This window comes from Sphaerodactylus townsendi, linkage group LG03, assembly GCF_021028975.2.
Source record: "Sphaerodactylus townsendi isolate TG3544 linkage group LG03, MPM_Stown_v2.3, whole genome shotgun sequence".
NCBI classification, from domain to species: Eukaryota; Metazoa; Chordata; class Lepidosauria; order Squamata; family Sphaerodactylidae; genus Sphaerodactylus; species Sphaerodactylus townsendi.
In genome coordinates this window covers 140,456,642-140,479,136 of record NC_059427.1, presented here as the reverse complement: position 1 = coordinate 140,479,136, position 22,495 = coordinate 140,456,642, and the positions used below count along the sequence as shown (strand labels likewise).

Sequence of the window (22,495 nt, the reverse complement as noted above, 5' to 3'; positions counted from 1 at the left end):
TATGCCTCAGCTTATGGTTGGGAAAACAGTTCATGAGGTATAATTCTCTCTCCACTTACCGTGGGCTGGTATTTCTCACAGTTTTCACACCAGGCCTGTGTATTCTGTTCCAAACAGATGCTTCTCTTTAAGATCTGGGCAAAATCATAATCCTTGATTTTATCTGGGGACAAGGGAAGGGGAAAAGGAATGACTTTCATTGCCCCCATAGATCTAACTAGAAACCCTGAAGGGCACTGAAGAAAATTAACCCCAGGGTGAGAAGCTCAAGTGCTATTGCTGAAGGGCAAACTGTGACAAAAAGTAATTACCAGGAGCCAGAGATGAGTATGACTCTTTCTTAATGAAGGGGTCTGAAATTTTATCACAGTGAGCATCGGCTTCTCATGTAAAAGCCAGCGTGGTGTAGTGGTTAAGAACAGGTGCACTCTAATCTGGAGAACCGGGTTTGATTCCCTGCTCTGCCCCTTGAGGTGTGGAGGCTTATCTGGTGAACCAGATGAGCTTGTGCACTCCCAACACATGCCAGCTGGGTGACCTTGGGATAGTCACAGTTCTTCGAGCTCTCTCAGCCTCACCTACCTCACAAGGTGTTTGTTGGGGGAAGGGAAGGGAAAGAAGTTGTAAGAAAGGGGGAATATAAATTCAAACTCTTCTTCTAAAACTAAATCAAAGGGGCCCCTAAAAAGTGAAAGTCTTGTGGCATCGTAAAAATCGAGCACATCTTTACTCAAGTGTCAATGTTCATAGGTTCTTGTCCATTTCATTAGATGCATGAGATCCCATCAGATTTAACTTGCTGGTAGAGTTCAACATTGTCTTAAGCAATGGCAGGCAAATAAAAATTTAAAAAGAGAGTGGGGAAGGCAAGCTTGAAGGTCCCCCAGGGAAGAAACCGGTTTAGACGCGATGTTGGTTCAGTGGGCAGAACACTGGACTTGGACTCAAGTAGCCTGGCTTCAAATTTCAGCTCTTCTATGAACTCACTGGATTGCCTTGAGCAAGTTAGTATCTTCCCCGCACGTAAAATGGGAAAAGTAATCACGATGCTCACATAGTGCCGCTGTGAGGATGAACAGGTAAACTGCAAAGTGTGGTTTATGTTAGGAAACATTACAGAAATTAAACCAGCCGCTGATTACACTGTACCAGACAAGCAGGGAAGGATCTGTACTCAGACATGGAAGCAAGGAGCTTATAACTCCCCTAGCAAGGGTTTCTGCCACTGCAGGGACGCCTCTAACACATGGCTCCAACCTGTGGTTTTCTAATCAAGGGTTGCCAGATACATAAGCCTTAAAGAAGCCACTGGAAAACACAGGTTCACAACAACTCCCCAATCCTTGCTGCCTCTGATTTAAAGTATCAAGGCAATCACGGTCCAGTTTTAATTCCATGCTTCCCCTATGCTCTTGTTAGCATCCCTAAAGGTCGTACCATTGTTGTCAAGGTAGGAGAGTGTAAAAAGGAGTGTAGAAGAAACCCGAACAGTCTCTTTGCCGCAGCGACACATGCTGCAATTCTCCACTTCACAGCTGAAAAGCTGCCCAATGACTGAGTCCCCTGAAGATCCGAAGTTGCTAGAAGAAAGGAGACTTGGTCAGCTGACTTTTCGGGTTGAACATTTGAAAGGGCAATGCTGAAACGTCCTTACAGTCCACTTTATCTGCTACTTTACGAGGTAACAGCTGTTACTGGGAGGAACTTGAATGTTTTTTCAATCTGATAGGTGCTTTGGCCAGCCTTTTTTGTATGTTTCTGTTTTGGGTTTAATAGACATGGGGAGAAATTGGGATTTTTCAGGATCTGATTTTTCAGCTGATTTCTTGGATGAAAAAAACCCTCCAAAATACTGACAAAGTGTTTTTCAGAGGTTTGTTTTTGGTTTGGGTTACCAAAAGCCCACCCTAGAATCTACGCTATGCATTTTACAGGTCGTCTGCAGTTCAAGAAGGATATCGGCAAGCTGGAACGGGTCCAGAGAAGGGCAACCAAAATGGTAAAAGGTCTGGAATCCATTCCCTATGAGGAGGGACTTAGGGAGCTGGGTATGTTTAGTGTGGTGAAGAGAATGTTAAGAGGTGACATGAAAGACATGTTTAGATATTTGAAGGGATGTCATGTTAGTGAGGGAGCTAGCTTGTTTTCTGCGGCTCCAGAGACTACGACCAGAAGTAATGGGTTCAAGGTGAAGGAAAAGAGATTCCACCTAAACATCAGGAAAAACTTCCTGACAGTAAGGGCTGTTTGACAGGGAATGCACTACCTTGCAGTGTGATGGAGTCTCCTTCTTTGGAGAGTTTTAAACAGAGGCTGAATGGCCATGCTTTGATTATGTGTTCCTGCATTGCAGCAAGTTGGACTAGATGGCCCTTGGGGTCTCTTCCAACTCTTTGAGCCTATGATTCAGTTTCTGAACTTCAGCACTCTTACCCCACTCATCAGCAGGCAGAATGCCAAGTATAATTAAGTACACCCACTCATGCATATGGACTATTTCTGACACTGGTTCTCACAACGTGTTCTGTAACAAAGGATAGGGAGGTTGAGGCAAAAGGGAAACAAAGAAAAATTTCCGGTTCCTCCTCTGAAGCAGGCTATGAGGAATAAAGAAAAGAGAAGATTTTCTTTAAGGGCCAGTCTGGGCTATAGGTCAGCGGTGTACCGCCCACAGGGACATGTGGTGTCGCATGTCCCTGGCCGCCATGTGGGGGGGAGTGCAAAATCACCCCACCTACCCCTTCGCCCTGCCACGGCTGTGACCCTGCTGGCCCAGCCGACTGCAGCGCTGAGGGTGCCTGGAGGCTGGTGGCAGCTGCGTCTTGGCCCCCTGTGCTGGGAGCGCACTTCCCGCCCCTGCCGGGCTTCCTGTGTGCCCTTACCTGGCCCGGCACAGCAGCACTGCTCAGCCACACATCAGTGCACACGGATCCAGCGACTGGGGCGCTGCGTGGCTCAGCAATGCCACTGTGCTGGGCCATATAAGGGTGCACAGGGAGCCTTGCAGGGGTGGCAAGTGCGCTCCTGGCCCAGGGGCCAAGGTGCCGCCACCACCCCCAGCCTCCAGGCATCCTTGCTGGGACCCTCCCACCCCAGAGGGCTCCCCGATGATCTTGGGAGGGGGGACATCTGATGCTCCCTCCATGCTGGGGCATGTCCGGCCTCTCTTGCCCCAGGTGCCATTTTGGTTAGGTACGCCATTGCTATAGGGTGATACAAAACAACAGACAGTATATAGTAAGCCCCATCAGGATGCCAAGTATCTTCTCTCCCTGCCACCAGCTGGGATCCAGACTGTTGTTTAGTTGCTAAACCTGCAACGTTGGCTGAGCTTGCCTACACTATGGCTAAGCTGCATCTCAGGTATCATTTCATTTATATCATCAGGAGGGACTGAAATCCAGAAATGGCTACTTTAAACCCAGATCAAACCAGGAATATGAATAAGGTGGATTTCAAGAGAGAAACTGCTGAATGTACAATTCCAATCCGCCCACAACAGACAAGAGGAAAGCAGAAGGAAGGGACGTGTTTTCTTCTACCTGCTCCCAATGCCCCGGTAAGCTTGAGGGCCTTCCTGCTCCTGAGTTTCTTGATGGAGCTGAGTTAAGATGAAGCGATTCCAACTCTGAATTAAGCGTCCAAGGTTCATTTTTCCTGTTGCCTCATCTGAATCGGCTAATATCAGCCCCAGAGCAGCAGCCTCTGGAATGGTGCGGAAGGCGCGGAGGAAGTTACTGCCCTGGGACAGACAGAATGAAGGACTATACTGAAAAAGGGAAGGTGAAGGTAGTTGCCTGTAGACTGATCCCAAGACTGCCCCACCCTTCCATGTAACTGGTCCCATTCCACCCTCTTTGTGAGGTCCTGTCCTAAATGGAAGGGGGAAGAGGGACAGAGCCCTTAAATCACTTTCTGCCATGCGGCTGTGCTGCCTTCCAGGTACCCACTGTGATGCTATTAGCTGGGAGTCAGGGAGTTGCTATCTGTGGAGGAAGTCTGCTGTGCTGTGGCCCCATCCTATTGCCTCATGCAAGCACTGCAGTGAAGCAGAAGAGGACAGGTGCGATGAACAATCATTTTGCCCACTTCCCACGAGCTCCACAAAATTAAAGGCTCCTCCCAAGGCAAGCAGTCCCCATCTGCACTTCTTTGCAAAAAACCCTCTAATGACACTCCACAGGTTTAGTCTTCATGAGCTTCTCTCTCATTTTGCCACTACTCTAAATACACCTTGTGAACCATCATCTGACTCAAAGATCTAGATGTTCTGCATGGTATGTTAGCCCACGTTTACCTGACAAGGATCTCCCCTGGACAAATCCAACATGTGGAATAAGAAACCCAGTTCACAGCTCAGGCAGAACTCTTTCTGGCACAGGTGGTTTTGAACCAGGCATCGCACAGGTTCTAGGAAATACAGCACCTGAGAACAGACAGGAGGAAGAGGTTACCAGAGAAAAGGGGTGACTACAAGAAGCAGGAAGTGAAGCACAGAGAAAAGGCAACGTTGCACCTACCTGAATCATGCAGTTGCAGTAAGCGTTGGGGATGTGGGGCTCCAGGCCAGCAAAGAGAGTCTTGTTGTAATGTTTGAAATCAAAGTCCTCCAATCCCAGTTTGGAATATTTAATGGTGACCTAAGCAAATCAAGCCACAAAAACATGTATTTGTGTAATGGTGTGAAGGTACATATAATCACGTATTACACATGTAATGAGCAACAACACTCCAACAGGGGAAATGTGACTCAAAGGTATTTTGCAATCTGTCAAAGCACGCACCCATATCGGTTTCAGCAACCAATATGGAAATAAGAGTCCTCCTGTCTCTACCTTGATAGTGATATAAAATAGGATTAATTAACTTCCTTTTTTCCTGGTCTAAATTCTCAGATAGATAGGCCATACGTTCTCAGCTTAGTTTCCACTGTTTTACGCCAGGGTGAGTTAAATGAGTCCTTGCTGATGAGATAAAGGAGACCTTCAGATGAATCAAAAAGTCTGAGCCAATACAAAGAAGCTACCAATCAAATGCTAGTATCGATTATGATCATCCCAGCCTCATCGCAGCATTTAGAATACATGGCGGAGCCTGAAAAATGGCTCTCAAAAATTTCAACTGAGCTCTTTCAGAACAGAACAGGGAGTCGTATGGCAGTTGTGCCAAGGGTTTCGCTTTAAACAATCTTAGCGCCGCTTCTACATTACGGGCATCCTCATTCCAAAAGAATCACTTAATAGCGCGGATATTCAGCCCTTGCAGAGGCATTCGCTATATGCAAATTATTCTGGCCATTATCCTGGAAGACCACACCCAGATATCTACAAGAGTGCACCTGTTCCAAACTGACGGAGTTTATCCACCGCTTTCACAAACCCTTACTATTACCACACGCCATGATTTTAGTTTTCCCGTAGTTAATTTCCAGGTTGTTATCAAGACAATACGAATGCATTCAGAGCTCGCCTTAGACTTATGGGAGTGCGTGCTAGTAAAACAGTGTTGTCAGCATATAATAAAACAGAAATATGATGATCCGCTAATTTGGGAGGGATGGAATTCTAATCTCCACATATGTGATACCAAATCATTAATCTAGAAATTAAGTAATAATAAAGGAGCTAATATGCACCCTTGTTTGACTCCTTTTTTGGTATTTATAGCTTCAGTTAGGTGCCCCTGAGGATTATGTCTGATCTTAATGTAGGTATTTTCATAAAGCACCCTTATTAAGAATAGAAGTCTGTTATCTATATTAGTCATGGCAAGTTTATTCCAGAGCTTGTTCCTGGGAACCAAATCAAAAGTCGATTTAAGATAAAGGCGAGATATAGGGATGTGTACTTATTCGACCTATACTTGGCCATCAGATGGTTTAAAATCACACAATTTTCAAGACAACAACGGCCTTCCCTAAAGCCGGCCTGCTCTTCTTCAATAAGATCTTGCTGAATCAACCAGTCACTCAGTTTCTATTGCAAGTGTCTTGCTCACCATGCTTAATCAACTTATAGGTCTATAGTTCACTGGTTCTTTTCTATTCCCTTTTTTAAAAATAGAGACAATAATTGCTGTATTCAGTCTTTAGGAATTATGCCAGATCTGTCTACAGCAGCAAAGAGTGCTGAAAGAATAGGAGTCCACCAGTCTATATACTTAATTGGGTGATCTGGGTGGATCAAGTTTATTCCAGGAGCCTTCCCACTTTTCAATGAAGTAATTAATGTATGTATTTCTGAAGAGCATACTGGAAGCCAGTGTGGCGAATCAGAAATATATTTATCTGCTAGAGGCAAGTCTTCCAATGTTGCAGACAGATATCTAAAACAATCCTCCCATATGGCTGGGATAATGTCTTCTTTTGTTAACCTAACTGTTCCACTAATATTATTCTAAGTCAATCTCCAGAACAATGAGTGATTCCCGGTTCTAATAGTCAAATTTAATCACTGTCCAACCATGATTTAGAATAAATTTTCTGAACTTTCTGATGCCTCTGTATGCTGGGCTGATTGTTTAACATAATTGGTTTGATTTCACTAGTCAGGAGTTCATATGCAGCTATACAGATATCTTCAGTCTCTTTAACTAATATTCTAGACTCGAGAGTTGTTCTTTCTCTAAGTCCACTCTCATGTACTGTTTCATATTCTTATCAGTAGACTTATTCTATCTGGCCTTACAGTGCATGTTCTTGTACGAAAGTTCTTGTACCAATCTGTCCTGGATAATAACGTCACACAATGGAATTTTATATCTCATTTCAAGAGGTAAATGATCGCTATCATACTATGTGGAAACCTGGAAATTCTCAACCATGTCCACCATCTCCTCAGAGACCAAAATGTAATCTATTAGACTAAATTTGTCCCCTGAACGGTAAGTAAATTCAGCTGGTTGGTCCACCAGATATGAACCATTATTCCGAAATCATTTAAATTGACCAATTCAACCAGTTTGCCTCCAGCATAATTATACTTAGTATCTTTTGAGTATATCCTGATTGAAAGATCCTTATTATTATTCACAAACCTTAAAGGTTCAAAAAATCTCCTGCCTACCTATTCTTGCATTGAAATCATCCCCCCAGAATAAAGGGGGGGGGGATAATTCTTCATTAGCCAGTGTAAATATTTTCCCAAGCCTTCCCAAAGTTGATCTATCTGAGATTTTAACTAAGCAGGGGGTAAATAAACATTGACCACCAGATAACTTATTTGCCTACAATGCAATAACACAGCCATGGTGTAATGGGAGTAAGAATCTAATTCTTCTATCTTCACTTTTAATGAAGTCGAGACCAGAATGCCCAATCCCCCCTTTGCCCTTCCCCTAGAGGATGGCTCTGCAGGAAGATCATAAATCCAGTAACCAGACAAGAATGGAGATTCAAGGCACCAGGTCTCTTGTGCTAATATAACATTAAATTTCTTTACAAAGTTACAAGTATTCAAATCCATACTTCTTCCCTTCCAGCCCATTACATTCCATGACATGAGTGTTAATGAAGATGCTTTATTCAAAGATCTGGAAGTTGTGCTACATCGTCATTCAATGTTAATCTGGACCAGTTGTCCACGATCATCCAGGAAAATACATCCATTATTCTGTTGTTTCCTATTTTCTCCCAGTACTCTTCCTTCATTAGGTGTTCTTTCATTGTATCTCTCAATAGGTGGTAACGCCTTCTTCATGTCCAATGGGGGCGGGTACATGCGATAATTCAGCCAATTCTGGGGCCCACGTTTTTCACTCTTCACATAATTTATTGTTTAATATCTGGCTTGGCCATCTATCAATTTCTATTTCTGTTTCTGTTATCATAACCACACCCATATCTTGGGCAGCTTGATTCATTAGTACGGGAATCTTAATAAGTCCCTCTGGCAATGGGGAGTCTAGAATGATAGGGCCCACTTGTGTTGCATTGTTACCCTCATGGCATGTATTCTGCTGTCTGGTGATTAAGGGCCGTCTGCTTCTTAATAGCTTCTGCTTTAGTAGTTCTAGTCTGTTAATGATACCTTCTTGTTCCTGCTCAGGTAGAGCTAGGTAGGATTCTTTAAGCTCTTCCTCTATTGAGTAATTGTCCAGTACATCGTTAGAAAAAGTCTGTGTATCCATCATCTTGATGGGATTGCCAATATCATATATTCCGTCATGCGATAATTCAGCCAATTCTTGGGCCCACGTTTTTCACTCTTCACATAATTTATTGTTTAATATCTGGCTTGGCCATCTATCAATTTCTATTTCTGTTTCTGTTATCACAGCTACACCCATGTCTTAGGCAGCTTGATTCATTAGTACGGGAATCTTAATAAGTTCCTCTGGCAATGGGGAGTCTAGAATAATAGGGCCAACTTGTGCTGTATTGTTACCCTCATAACATGTATTCTGCTGTCTGGTGGTTAAGGGCCTTCTGCTTCTTAATAGCTCCTGCTTTAGTAGTTCTAGTCTGTTAATCATACCTTCTTGCTCTTGCTCAGGTAGGGCTGGGTAGGATTCTTTAAGCTTTTCCTCTAGTGCGTAATTGTCCAGTACCTTGTTAGAAAAATTCTGTATATCCATCATCTTGATGGGATCACCAATATCATATATTCCATCATGTGGAATCCTGGGGTTAATTACACACCTCATATCTTTCATCACTGTGCATTGAGGTCTTCCTCTATAAGCAAGTTCAGAATTGTGAAGCAATGGTCAAATAAGGGTGTTTTTAAATATACGAGACAGGAGTACACCTTTAGTTTCCAAAAAGCCTCGTTTACGTAGCAGTAATGAGGAGATTCTGTTTGTATTAAAAGTCAGTAGTACGCTTGGTAGTTGTAAGCCAGATTCCAGTGCTTCCACTGATTGCAGGTTAACATAGTTAACATTTCCCCTTAGCAACACTCTAAGGTGTCTCCTTGCATATCGGAGGTTATTCCAATTAGGGGTTAAACCTCTGTAATTGTAAATAGTTATACAAATTTGGTTGGGGGAGAGTATCAGGTTACAGTCCTTTGCTGTTCCATTATCTTTTGTGCTGAAGTCCTGGTGTATACCTTTCATGCTCCTTAACTGGAACTTTAGCTGCTTCCGGTTGGATCCTCCTCTGACACATCCTCTTTAAATTTAATGACATTATCCAATTTGTCATTTAAAAGCTTTAACTCCTTAAAAATACGTTCAACAGTGGAAACAGTAAGTGACAAAAGACTGGAAAGACCCTCTTTTTACTAACATCATTATTCTCTTCTGCTGTTCTCATCAGTTCATTGAAGTTGTTTTTCATTTCACATAAATGTCCAGAATACCTCCAGTATTCCTTCTTGGCACATCATCAGCAATCTCTAATTCATTATCCCTTAAAACTATAAAACAGTTGCTAGCTGCAACTTAGAAAAAATCCATTACCCTAGGTTGTTTTGCAAAGGGAGAAGAAATTCCTTCCGCCTCCCTCAGCCATTTTTTACGTCCCATAATAGACCAAGGAGCAGTCTCACAACCTCCAGGCAGTTATGTGATTTTAAAAAGGTTGCATATAATTAAAATACATTAAATTTTTTCTCCAGCCTTATCGGAGCTATTTCATAAACAACTTACTTCCAGTACCAGAATCGGAAGTCCACCACTCAAGCTCATAAAGCAGAACACATATCTTTGACATCCTCCATTTGCTCCTGAGCTTATACAAGGGAGCTGGATCTACCCTGCATAGGACAGATTTGTGACCAAGGCTTTACCTCCCCACTGTCCCCTCCAGTTAGTCTGTTTTACCAACCCTGCTATGACCAATATTGTCACCACTACTGAGTAAAAGGTAAAGGTAGTCCCCCTGTGCACAAAACTGGGTCACTACTTACCCACTGTGTGACCACATACATACATACATAAGCCTTTATTGGCATCAAAAGTGACCACATCATGATGTTTACTAGGCGAACTATATTTACAGGGTGGTTTACTATTGCTTTCCCCAGTCATCTACACAAGCTGGGTACTCATTCTGCCTGCGTTGGAAAGATCTACCATAGTAATCAAGGCAGGTGTAAAACAGGTAAAGACCAAAGTAATTACACCAGTGCGTACCTTATACTCACAAAATGAGTAATATTTCAACCAATAATAAACTGGAATACAATTCTATCTTTATTATCTCGGTAACAACTCAAAATATTATTACTGTAGTTCAACAGGTGAGCATGTAGGCTTTTTGGCCATAAAACCTCCAGATTTGGTTTTTATTTCAATGATTCTTTTTCAAGCCGTTATCATTCATGTGAGGTTTTTTCTTTCTCCTCTAGGAGTAAACCTAATATTGCCCTATTTTCGCTCCAAAAGGCTCTTCTTAATATAGTCCTTTAACTGTACACATTGGCATCAGGATCCATTATGAGAGCCATAAGAGAAGGATGGCAAACTGAGTGAACATTAAGTCAGTCACCTGAAACCGACTTTTGTCAGGATTGAACTTCAGTCCTGAGCAGAGCTTGGACTGCAGTACCACAACTTACCATTCTGCGCTACAAGTACACAAAGCTGATTCACCGCCAGATGATGCTCTGGTCAGGCTGGGGACCTGTGGTACTTGTGAAGAGTGCTGGTTTTTACAGATGGGCATACTTAGCGCCTCCCCCCGAAAAAGACGCTGTTCTTTCACACCTGCTCTGTTATCCGGAGAGCTTCCTTTGCCAAAAGACCCAGTGCCCTGAGAAACATTTGAAACAGACCTTCCTGTATTTCTTTGCTACCATATAGACATATGGCTCTTCTTCCCGTCCAATGGGTGATTCAGGGACTTGGTTGAAACTGTCAAACTCATTGTCAAGTTCTTTCAGTCGATAGGGAATCTGCAAAAGGAAGAAGCACGCTAAGACCTGGGCGCAATACATGTACTGTTGCCATTCCTCTTCATAGTTTCCCCCCAAAGACAGAATACATTGATTTCACACATTAAAAATTCTTCGCGTGTATCCCATTTCAGCCCCATGCTGTACAGAAGGCGGTTTTGTTTATTTATTTCCATCTGTATATGCCACTTCTTCTACGCATGAATGGGTTCATGAAGAGGTATTAAAACAAAATAACATGCAACAAATAATTGAACCCCAACCAGTTGAGATCCATCAGTCACTCAACATCCACACCTAGTAGGGATAAGAACCTTAGCCCACCAAAGGTTGAACCATGTCAGATGAAAGAAAAAACAAAGCAAAGCAAATGTTAACACAGAAAATAAAAGGAATAAAAATTAAATTTTAAAAATTAATGCTTAAATGTTAATGGAATATACAGCAACAAATGGGAATCTGCAAAGAAAAAGGGGGCATCCCACCCCCTGCCTTTACTTTCTAACAGAAAAACTGTTAATCTCCTTTCCCTTTCTCTCTCCCACCCCTTCTGTCAGCCTTCTCCCTTCCTCTTTCTCCCCTCACCCTTCCCTAATTTGACTTCCTTTTGGGCCAACCAATCACCCCCCTGTCCTTGGTGATGCCTCTCCTTGACTTGGTGTAGTGGTTAAGAGCAGGTGCACTCTAATCTGGATAACTGGTTTGATTCCCCGCTCTGCCACTTGAGCTGTGCAGGCTTATCTGGGGAACCAGATTAGCTTGTGCACTCCAACACATGCCAACTGGGTAACCTTGGGCTAGTCACAGTTCTTCAGAGCTCTCTCAACCCCACCCACCTCACAGGGTTTTTGTTGTGAGGGGAAGGAAAAGGGGATTGTAAGCCCCTTTGAGTCTCCTTACAGGAGACTCTTCTTTTCTTCTACCTTCAGACTGCCACCTTTGCTACTGCCCTACCCCCCACCCCCACCCCCCAAATAGTCTTCTGTACTCTATCTGGTCTCTTCTTCATCCATCCCAGGAGACACTGGGACAGCCTCCTCGTGTGTCTCAGAACAGGTCCTGAGCTGCCCTGGCTTCACTGAACCAGTGGCCTGTTGAAGAGCTGTGTCAGATTCAAGGGCAACCATGGCAAAACAATGAGTCACACTGGGCCTGGGGGCCATGTCAACGATGTGGGAGCTGGGATGGCAAAAGCAGTGTTGTTGCTGAAGCCAGGTAATGTCTTCCCCTCACAATGTCTTCTCCTCACAGCAGAAGCACCGTCGGCACATCCACAGACAATGCTCCCCTGTTTCGAAAGATTCCCCCTCATTTTCAGATTTCTCCTTTCTTCTATGTAAAAGGGCCCAATTCACAGATTTAGACATGTGCAATTTGGGGGTCTCCTTCAAAAGCTGCTCAATATAGCATTTTCCTTTTGTGCTAAAAAATTATTAAAAGGATAATGACAAAACGTTAGGATTAATGAATCACTTTCAAAGAGCTGTAACAAACTCTAAATCAGTAGCCTCTAAAAATCTTCTTCAGTGGTCACTGGTTAACTGTTATGCATGATTTGTCTATTTATTATACAGAACGGGAACAGTCCTGAAAAAAGTCTGGTGGTATGGAAATAGTTTGCCCCGAACAGGTCTAGAATGGTACATGAGACATTAGAAATAACAGCATCCCTTCTTTTCCAAACATTAGTGCATTGGTGGAATGGTTATTTATTACACATGGAAGGTTGGTCAGGTCAATTCTATTTTTTGTAATGAATAGGCACCCCTGTTTGCCACTTTCTGTTTTGTTCTCCAGGTTAATTTCAGGAGTTACAGGACTTGGTGGTTCTATAAAACCAACACTCATGAAGTTGACAAACTTCTCTTACACCAACAGTCACATCTGATGCAAAATAAACATTCAGATTTGAATGCAGAAATTATTTCCCTTGCCTTCACCTGAAATATCAAACCCTTCTGAGATAACTGTATCCTCAGGGATATATCCTAGCCACCACAGAGAACTGCAGGTCCCTGAGGCCCCTTCCGCACATGCAGAATAATGCACTTTCAATGTACTTTGCAGCTGGATTTTACTGCATGGAATAGCAAAATCCACTTGCAAACAATTGTGAAAGTGGATTGCTAGTGCATTATTCTGCATGTGCGGAAAGAGCCTAAGCGCTCGGAAAGTGCAAACACAAATGACAGCTGGTGCAGTAAATTACCTGGTTTCGAAGCTTTGTCCTTGGGTTTGGAGCATACCCAATAAAGCCAACTTTCTTCATGGTACGAAGAATCTCTGGGTCAACAGGTGGGGCTCGTCTATAAAACAAATTGTAGCTTCAACCCGTGTTCCTCAAAAAGGGAGAGAAGCTTCACAAAGAGAGGCAGATATTTGCTATGGGAGGTGTGAGAGCACTCCTTAGACCTCTTCCACGGATTCAAATGCCCTGATATCAGGTAAGATCTCACCAAGATTCTTGCATCAGCAGATGGCTCCTTGTCTAAGAGGAAAATGCTGCCATTGGATCTGTAGGATTCAATCCATTAGCTCCATTTCCAGGTGGCGATTTTACCAGTCTAAAAAGAGACTTTTCTTTTTTATATGCAACCACTGCCTCAACAGCCCACTAGATCCTTAAGAGTGATTTACAATATAATTCATAAATGAATAAAATGAGAACACACAGACACACGCTTATAATGCAACATAGCAAAAAAATAATCATAATAAAACAGCAGTAAAATGTTAATAAGAAGCAAATTAAAAAACAGCAAGCGATCACCCAAAGCAACCCACTCAGCTCCCAAACAGGTTCAACGTTTCTTGTTTTTATCTGTTACACTGGAGAACTACCTGGGTGCAGGGCCAGAGCTGGCAGCTGGCCAGTCTGACAACAAGGACTCGGTGGTCAGTGGCACGGGGATGAGCGATAAAGGCATGAGATCCTGGTTCCAGTCAAGGTGGGGCAAAGTGTCCACGATGCAAGGCAAGGCGAAGTCAGTCTCCCGGGAGTAGGCATTAAATGTGATTTCAGGAGAGTCAGCCCAGAGATGGACGCAGCCCTCAGAGTCTCCAAAGACCAAGGCTTGCTTGCTGGCTGACACATCGAAGCTCATTATCAGCTGGCCCACTGTATTGACGTGGAAGATGTCTGCAGGGTTAGCCAGTCCGGTGGGTTCACAGAACTGACACTGACCTAGATGTGATGGAAGAAAAGGAGAGCGTAACGGAAACTTGGTTTCTCCCAGCATTCAGTGCAAACATTTCCCCAACACAACTTTATTCTTGGTTCTGTGGCTACCTCTTGGGGGATGCTAGACACTGCCAAGATGTGACTTTGAAAAGCCAGCATGTCTGAGGCCAGTGACGTAGGTATAAATTTTTTATGGGGTGGGTTGGGGAGCAGGACTCAAGGGGCAGGACCACACTCCCACCCACCCTGGGGGTGTGGCCACAACTCCCCAAAGCCCGCCCCCCTCAGCTCCATCCCGGCCAGCCCCCACCTGGAGACAGAGGCTTCACCCCGCCTGGCTCCACCCCCATGCCCCCATGCCCCTCCCACCAGCTGGGCGCCCAGCCAGCAGTCCCTTCTGCCCTCCGCTCCTGGGAGGCCACAAAAGACTGCCATCCCCACCCTTGGAGAGCTGCTTTTATAAGCACTGAGGCCAGGGGGCGGGGCTTGGGAGCGTGGCTTGGGGAGGCGTGGACACGCTCCCTGAGTCACGCCCCCTTCCTTCAGTGCTTATAAAAGCAGCTCTCTGAGGCCAGGGATGGCAGTCTCTTCTCCCCTGAGGGGAGGGCAGAAGGGACTCCCGGCTGGGAGCCCAGCCGGCAGGAGAGGGGGCACAGGGGGGGGCGTGGGAGCGTAGCTTCGGACATGTAATGGGGGGGTTGGGTTCAAAGACCTATGTCTTTGTCTGAGGCCAAATAACTGGCCTGACCATCTTCCTACCTGTCTGGGAGATGATAGCCAAGCGAGACGTGTAGGTAGGAATGAACTTCAGAAACAGAGGGTCAATGTGGACTTGAAGAGGTGTGATGGCTCGTAGCATGCGCAGATCATACACTTTGAGGAAACGATCACACGCGAGGCCATTCATCCGGCTGGAGAAACCGCAGGTCACCAGCAGGTTGCCATGGACATCAAAATCCGACAGACTACCTGAGTAGGCGTCAAACTCATGTTCTACAGCAAAAGTGCGAAGGTCACGCAGAGAGACCTAACGAGGAAGCAAAAGATACTCCATGAGAGCCACTTACAAGGACTTCAGCAGAAAAGTAAATGACACTTTTCTCCATAGGCTCCTTCAAGTCAAAGGGACGGTTGGATTCAAAGTAAATTTTCTGAACGGAATGCAATTATGTTAACTGGAAGAAAATTTTCTTTCCCCCCTCCCCCCAGAAGCCGGGAGATCTCCCCAAAATGCTGCTCCCGGGGGGACAGGGAACCATTTTGGAAAGATCTATGGGCTACAGAGGGAGGGAAGGAGCAAAAAAAGTGCCATTCTGGAGACAGAACAGCCTCCCATGAACATAAACTCTGGATCCCCAACCTATCTTCTGTCCATTCATCTTATATAATTAAGGTCCCTTAAAAGAAAAAGCTGTTATATGGGATGTTTCTCAAATCTCTGGCCTGCTATGAACTCATTATGTGGCCTTAAGCAAGCTACTCTGTTCTCTCACCACCTTAAAGATGGGAATAATAACACTGGCTTAACTTACAGGACGGTAGCAAGAATAACCAACAAGATGATCTATTCCAATGTTCTGAACACCAAGAGTGTCACGGAAATTATGCGAGCCGTAGGAGAGATGTGTCTGGCATCACACGTTCAGACTACCGAAGACTAATCTATCTGGTTCTCACTTATAGCTTTATTGTCTGCCATATAGCAGCGGACCAACAGCGCTTTTCTAACACCCTGCTAAGCCCACTACAGTCAATGCACTTTGAAGGTTGCAATTCTATTTCGGACTGAACGGCAAGTAAATATCATGTAGCTAGCAGCAGCACTCCATTTTTAACAGCTTCAAGAGATACAATGAGAGCTTTAACAACCATTTATGCTTTTTACAACAATACCAGCTTAAAGAATCTCTTCACTCAAACAGCTGAAAGGAATTGCTCCCTTCTAATAGGAGATGCAATGCATCTTGGCCCATAGCCTTCTTCCAGTTCATCAGCCAGCCAGCCATAAGGCTAATTTCATTCCCAAACCTATTATAACAACAAGATCAATTCCATAACACCCTATGATATTTTGGAATGTTTTAAGAGCTAAAGAAAACTGGTACAATTGCTTAAAGGAATAGGAATGTCGCGATTTACTCCTGGGATGGAAACGGTAGATTTCTTAGGGAATTAATACAACTTAATACAACCTGTATCACTTTGGTGCTGTTTATGACTCTCCAGTGGATGGCAATTAGGTGGTTAAAAGGTTACCTTTCCTGAAGTGTGGCCACAGAAGAAGAAACGGTTTGACTGCCTCATGATGGTGACTCCAGGTACTTCCACAGTGTACTAAAAAAACAGCAAGGTAGGAGCAGGACAGTCATAACACATGCTGCACAAAATGCACAGAAGCACAAAATGCACGAAGGCAAAAACAGGGGAACACCAAATGATGTCATATGCAAGTTCTTTTTCTCATAGAAGCTAAGGATCCAGTGGAGATCCTGTTATGCTAATATCACCATTGCTCTTCTCCACCAAAGCCTAGACAAACCTCTGGTCACAGCAGTTGCAAAACTGACTGACCAGGAACAGGGCAGTGATGGCGGGAGTTGTGGAGCTTGTGAGCCATGGGATATCTGCTGGAAAAGGCAATATCTGATGAACCAAGAAGACAAGAAGACCCTGCAGGAGACAGCAGAAGGGCAGATGGAAAGTCAGATTCCTGTAACTAGGCCCACTGGCAACATCAGCATGGAGCTTGACTTCTCTACACTGTACTACCGTGTTTCCCCAAATATAAGACAGTGTCTTATATTAATTTTTGCTCCCAAAGATGCGCTATGACTTATTTTCAGGGGATGTCTTATTTTTTTGTTCGTCAGGCACGCTTCCAAACAAAAACTTTGCTACGTCTTACTTTCAGGGGATGCCTTATATTTCGCACTTCAGCAAAACCTCTACTATGTCTTATTTTTAGGGGATGTCTTATATTCGGGGAAACAGGGTAATACGACTGTAAGACTGTTCAGAATTGTCCAGAAATAAATCTTTCTATGGTCACTGTAAAACCTAACCCTGCATAGACCTTTGCATCTCCCCCTTAGATGAGAAGGCTTTTGATACAAACACACTCTTTATGACGAAACGAAAGAGGTCTGAAGCTGGTCCTCTAGAAATTGGACACGAGATCTAACAGAGTCCTACATTTTGATTTTGCCACAAGAGGAAAAGAGAAATCATGGGTCCAGGAACTAATGGAGCTAGCTTACACTTTGTCATCTTTGGACAAGAGTGACAATCAGACTTTTGTGAGTTGCTAGTAGAAGAAAAATCCGTAAGGTTGCTGCACTAAGCAAGCATATTTAATTGACTTGACTTACTCTGCCAATTGTTCTGACTCTACACACCTAAAGATGCCTGTAGCTCAAGTGCCTTTTCTATCTAATGGCTGTATATATGTAGATTCTTGTAAAAAGTTGAATTGAGGAAATCGACTGACTATCTGTAAAGCCCCCTTGTTCAAAATTCCATATTATAACTTGGAATATTGCTGGTTGGCTCACTAGGTCTAAAGATCTTGATTACCTGAATTCTTTTGATTGGATTTTATTACAGGAAACTTGGAAATTTTATTACAGGAAACAGGCAGAAATTTTATTACAGGAAACAGGCAGAAATAAGGTTTAATGGCTTCACTACTTCCTACAATCTTCCGGCCTACCTGGTAAATTCACTCCAAAGGCAAACGGGCCTTACAATTTTGTTAAAGTCCTGTTTTTCAACCAGTTCCCCTTTACTCAGGACTTGCCAGAATTTAGCAATGACGATTTTGATCCATATTGATATGATCCCTCTAATCCTGGTTAATGTATATCTTACCCACTGTGTGAGTAATTCTAGATAACAACTGGCTTAAATTATCGGACTTTATTTCTTCCCAGATCAGACAATGTCTAACCTGTTAATAGACAATGAAGCTTATATAATTATTACAGGTGATTTTAATGCCTGCATTGGACCTAATAATCAATCTGTAACAGTTCAATTGGGTTTTGAATTCAAGGACACACTTCCTTTTCCTGTCAGGTTACCTCAAATATCCAAGGATACTGTAGTAAACAGAGCCAGGATCCAATTTATGGATCTCTGTATTGAGCATAACCTCATGTTATTAAATGGTTCAACAAAATACCCATCCTCTAATAGTTTCACCTATATATCTGCTCGAGAAAGGAGTGTAATTGATTATTGCCTAAGTTCTATTAAAACCGTCTGTAACATCAGTTCATATTATATTGGCTTTCGTACCGAGAGTGATCATTTACCCTTATTATTGTCCTAGGAATATAATTCAGGTAATTATAATAATTCTGACACACCATCTATCACTAACAGACCTTGTCTAAATCTAAAATAAGAACTGTATATGCATTGAATGTAATTGTAAATGTAATTATTCAGTATATCTGCATACATTGCAACGTTTCAAAATTAAGGTTTGGGTCAGTTTTTTTAAGGTTATTTAGATTACACGAGGAAAGAAATGGGCATGTTTTTATTTTTTTCTTTGAAAATTCAACCTTTGCCTTTCCCTCCCCTTTTTTAACATTAAAAGAATAAAGAAATCTGGACCCTCATTTTGACATTCCAGGGTATTCTTCGAAATGCGAGGCAAAAATATTAACACCTCTGAATTATCTGTAATAGGTGCAGATACAGCTTGACTCAATCAATACAAAGAAGATGAAAAGCTCCCTCTAACATGGCAGATTCAAGTTGTCATTTGAGGCAGCTTTCTTTCTCAAATTCTCAATTTGTTGCCTTGGGTAGTATTAACAGTCAAACATTTGTTCACTGGAGATGTTTTTGTGGAAAAGTAGACATGACACACTCAGCTCTCTGGAGAAAAAAAATTGTCCTGCCCCTTTAACAGGATGTTATTTATCAGATATTGTTATCTACCTCCGTGTAATGAAAAGCTTCAGTCATCCAGTTCCTTGGATTAACTTTTCTAAAAGGGACAGGACATTTTTCCTCCAGATCTGTAGCATCCATAGACATACCTACCTCCAGTATCAAGTAATTTCAATAAATGACATAAAATTGATGAGTTTTGGAATACCTTCTGAGTCTCTTGCACAGTATTGAGATCTATTTCTATAACATGGTTGGTGAGTCCCCCAATGAGCAAAGTGGTGGGATCAGTCAGCAGAAGGCTGTGCATGTCTTCACTCTCGTCCATGCTAGAAAAAAAAGAAGGATATGCAGAGTAATTTCCCTACTCACATAACTTTCTTGAGTGTCCTAGTGAGGATGCACATGGAACAAGTTACATCACACAGTTACACTGCATGGACCATCCCAGGAAACGGTGTGTGCTCATGGGATGATTTCACCTCTATGTGCTCATGGGATGACGTTTTTTTAAAAAAGGAAACAGGAAGTGCTATGTTGAAATCTGCCCACACTTTTCTGGAAGAAAGTTGGGATAGGAAAAACAAACTCTCATCTCAAGTTTGCACAGGAATACTCCACACAATGCCAACACGTTTTTGAGTTTGTCAGTATCCCAGATGTGTGATGAAATGTACAGCCCTATCATTGCATCCCTATGGGCTCAAGTAGCCTCCTCATAAGCAAAATGTTGTACCAAGAGCAATGACTCATACAATGTCAGCATCTTCCAAAACCCAGAATCACATAGGGTAAGGCACTTACAGATAATCAAAGATTATGAGGCCTCCTCTAGACATGTATTTGAGGTTGGTTTTGGTCAGGAAGAGCACCCCGTTCTCCAGGCTCTGGATCTGTCGGATGTCATCACTGCTGTGTACTTGGAAAGACGAATAACGTTCCAGGGCTGGACCAAAGAAAGAGGTAGCATGGCCCTGAAATTAAGATGTGCAAGGCTTCATTTCAAATCTGATTCTGTCACATGGGCATCTCTTATTGGTAGGGACTGAAGAGAGAGGAACAGCCATGTTGACCAGCGGCTCCCAGAAGCCATTTAATAATCTGCTGCTAAAAAGGTACAGAAAAGAACAACCAATGATCAAGGAGCTACAGCAACTGCCCTGTGTTGATTGGTTAAAATATTTACGGCTGTTTAACTTAGAAAAAAAGCCGAGTAAGGGGAAACAAGATAAAATCTATAAAATTATGCGTAGCACGGAGAGAGACACTCTTGGGTCATCCACTTAACCTGTGGGGTGAGAGATTCAGGGAGGACAAAAAAAATAAATTCTTTTTCACACAGTGTAGCTAATTTATGGAAGTTACTGCCACAGCATTTGATCATGGTTGCCAACATGGGCAGATTTAAAAGGGGAGTGGACAGATTCATAGAGGATGAGGCTATCTGTAATGATTACTCATGATCAGTATCTACTCTCTCCAGTAATAAAGGCATAACTCTCTGTATAAGAAATGATGATGCTTTTGTAATAATTCTGTTTCTGAATTTCCTAGAGGCAGCTGATTGGCTGCTGTATGAACTGAATGATGGACTAGATGGGCTTTTCTTATGTTCTGGTCCTTCTTCCTGCATATTTTAATACCCGTAAGATCTTCTTTTACTTGTTCCTTGTTTGCTGACCTATTAAGTGAACCTCTTTCAGAGGGTCACAATAGGAAAGTATTTTGGTTTCAGAAAAATTATTAAAATGAATACACTGATACTACTTCCTCCAAAACTCCATGAGTCATATCTCACTGCCAATGGATAAGAATTAATTTCAGTCCAGAATTTTCTTCTCCTTGCACAGAGGAAACACACAATTTAAAAATAATTATGTTGTTCAGGTTTTGTTCTGGTGTCTCTTCAAAATGAAGAATATTTTCACAATTAATGAGGTTCATTGATAAAAGAATCCAAGAGCTTTGGGGTAGTACAGGATCAAGTCAAGAGTCCCATATTCTACTGTGAGGATAATTTTATTGTTAGTACTTTCATTAGAATATGACTAGCATAAAATTATTCCATCTATAGTGAATATTTATTCAGTAGGTGATGAGTTTTTAAAATCTGGATTGCCATCTAAGCAATGTTAGGTTTTGATGAAAATAATGAGATTGTTATAAAATCTATTTAAAATGACAGATTATAAATTGTTGAAATTTCTAATAGCATTGACATGAGAATCACCAGTGTGTCTTAACTAGATTTAAACTTCAAAATCAAAGATATAACATACTTAGATACAACCAGAATTTGAAAAATTTGTATTTACCGTTTTTTAATATCTAAAAATATATCGTATCATTGGAGGAGAAGACTGAATGGCATAAAACACATATGTTTAAATGAAACAGAATTTTACAAAGAGGTACAACAAATGACCTTATTCTGTACAGGTATCCTGTTCTTTCCCACACTAAACAATAGAGAAAATATAGATTTATAAAATTTAGAATGGTAGCATTGTTCAGTAAATAAAGGTGTTTCTCAAATGTGGTTAACTTGAAAAAGAACCACTGGAGGGAATTAATCAATTTTTTAAAGTTCTTATTGGATGCAAATGTATTTCAAGAGGATTTTAAAAAACAATTCAAGCATTCATATTAGAAATATAAATATTATAAAGTATAAAGCAAACGATAAATTTTAAATAATATATGAATACATATTTTAACAAGTATTAAATGGGGAAAAATATGCCATAATGACACTTGCAAACATCAGCTTAACAAAGGGAACATAATGAAGTAATAATAAAACTTATATCTCATTTACATTGTTAAATATTTTTATTGAATGTTTTAAATTATGTTGTAACCCATCTAGCCCTTCAGGGACAGGGCGGGATATAAATCCAATAAAATAAATAATAAAGAAGTGCTAACACCTTTGAGTCAGTCCCATAACATCAAGGTCAAAGGTCAACTGATTACATTACAGTTTCATTTCTAAGCTGCAGTCCCAAACCTTGCCTGTTCCTGTGAGGTCACCTCTTGCTTTCAAAACTCAGATTTCTCACTTTACAGTACAATGGGGCAATTTACAAATCAACCTTTGAGTCAGTCCCATGACATCACTTGCAGGTCAAAGGTCAATTGATTACCTTACAGTTTCATTTCTAAGCTGAAGTCCCAAACCCTGCCCATTCCTGTGAAGTCACTTCTTGCTTTCAAAACTCAGATTCCTCACTTTTTAGTACAATGGGGCAATTTGCAACTCAACCTTTATTTACAAAATGTATACCCCACTTTTCTACCCTTACAAGGGCTGCAAAGTCTGCTAATTATTTAAAACATACATGATAAAATACATTACAAACCCATTAAAATACCTCCCTCCCAAACATTCCTCATGAAAACAACTTTTAAAAGAGTTTTTTAAAAGGAAGTTAAAATAGATATAAAAAAACAGTTACAGTATATGCAAACCATAAAATATTGGTTAGGAAGGAGAGATCATTAAGGGAATGCCAAAGTAAACAATCTCTTGCACTAGGTGAATGTGGGCAAGGCACGCTCAGTTCCTCCCAGT

General features: G+C 42.1%; 1 protein-coding gene across 4 annotated transcripts in view; it reads right to left on the bottom strand.

The window, feature by feature from the left end:
* The window catches only part of PAN2 (poly(A) specific ribonuclease subunit PAN2), a 52,332-nt gene that overhangs the window by 20,058 nt on the left and 9,779 nt on the right, over nt 1–22,495 (bottom strand). For 3 of the 4 annotated variants that reach the window (XM_048490338.1, XM_048490339.1, XM_048490340.1), the window contains exons 3-14: nt 19,726–19,895; nt 19,130–19,250; nt 16,276–16,353; nt 14,779–15,046; nt 13,680–14,022; nt 13,048–13,144; nt 10,719–10,838; nt 4,521–4,640; nt 4,298–4,426; nt 3,543–3,742; nt 1,438–1,580; nt 60–163 (exon numbers count right to left, since the gene is read on the bottom strand). In XM_048490338.1, the coding sequence (XP_048346295.1) occupies nt 60–163; nt 1,438–1,580; nt 3,543–3,742; nt 4,298–4,426; nt 4,521–4,640; nt 10,719–10,838; nt 13,048–13,144; nt 13,680–14,022; nt 14,779–15,046; nt 16,276–16,353; nt 19,130–19,250; nt 19,726–19,895 (1,893 nt within the window). The remainder of the gene's footprint in view (nt 1–59; nt 164–1,437; nt 1,581–3,542; nt 3,743–4,297; nt 4,427–4,520; nt 4,641–10,718; nt 10,839–13,047; nt 13,145–13,679; nt 14,023–14,778; nt 15,047–16,275; nt 16,354–19,129; nt 19,251–19,725; nt 19,896–22,495) is intronic. The other variant, XM_048490341.1, reaches the window with a different exon arrangement.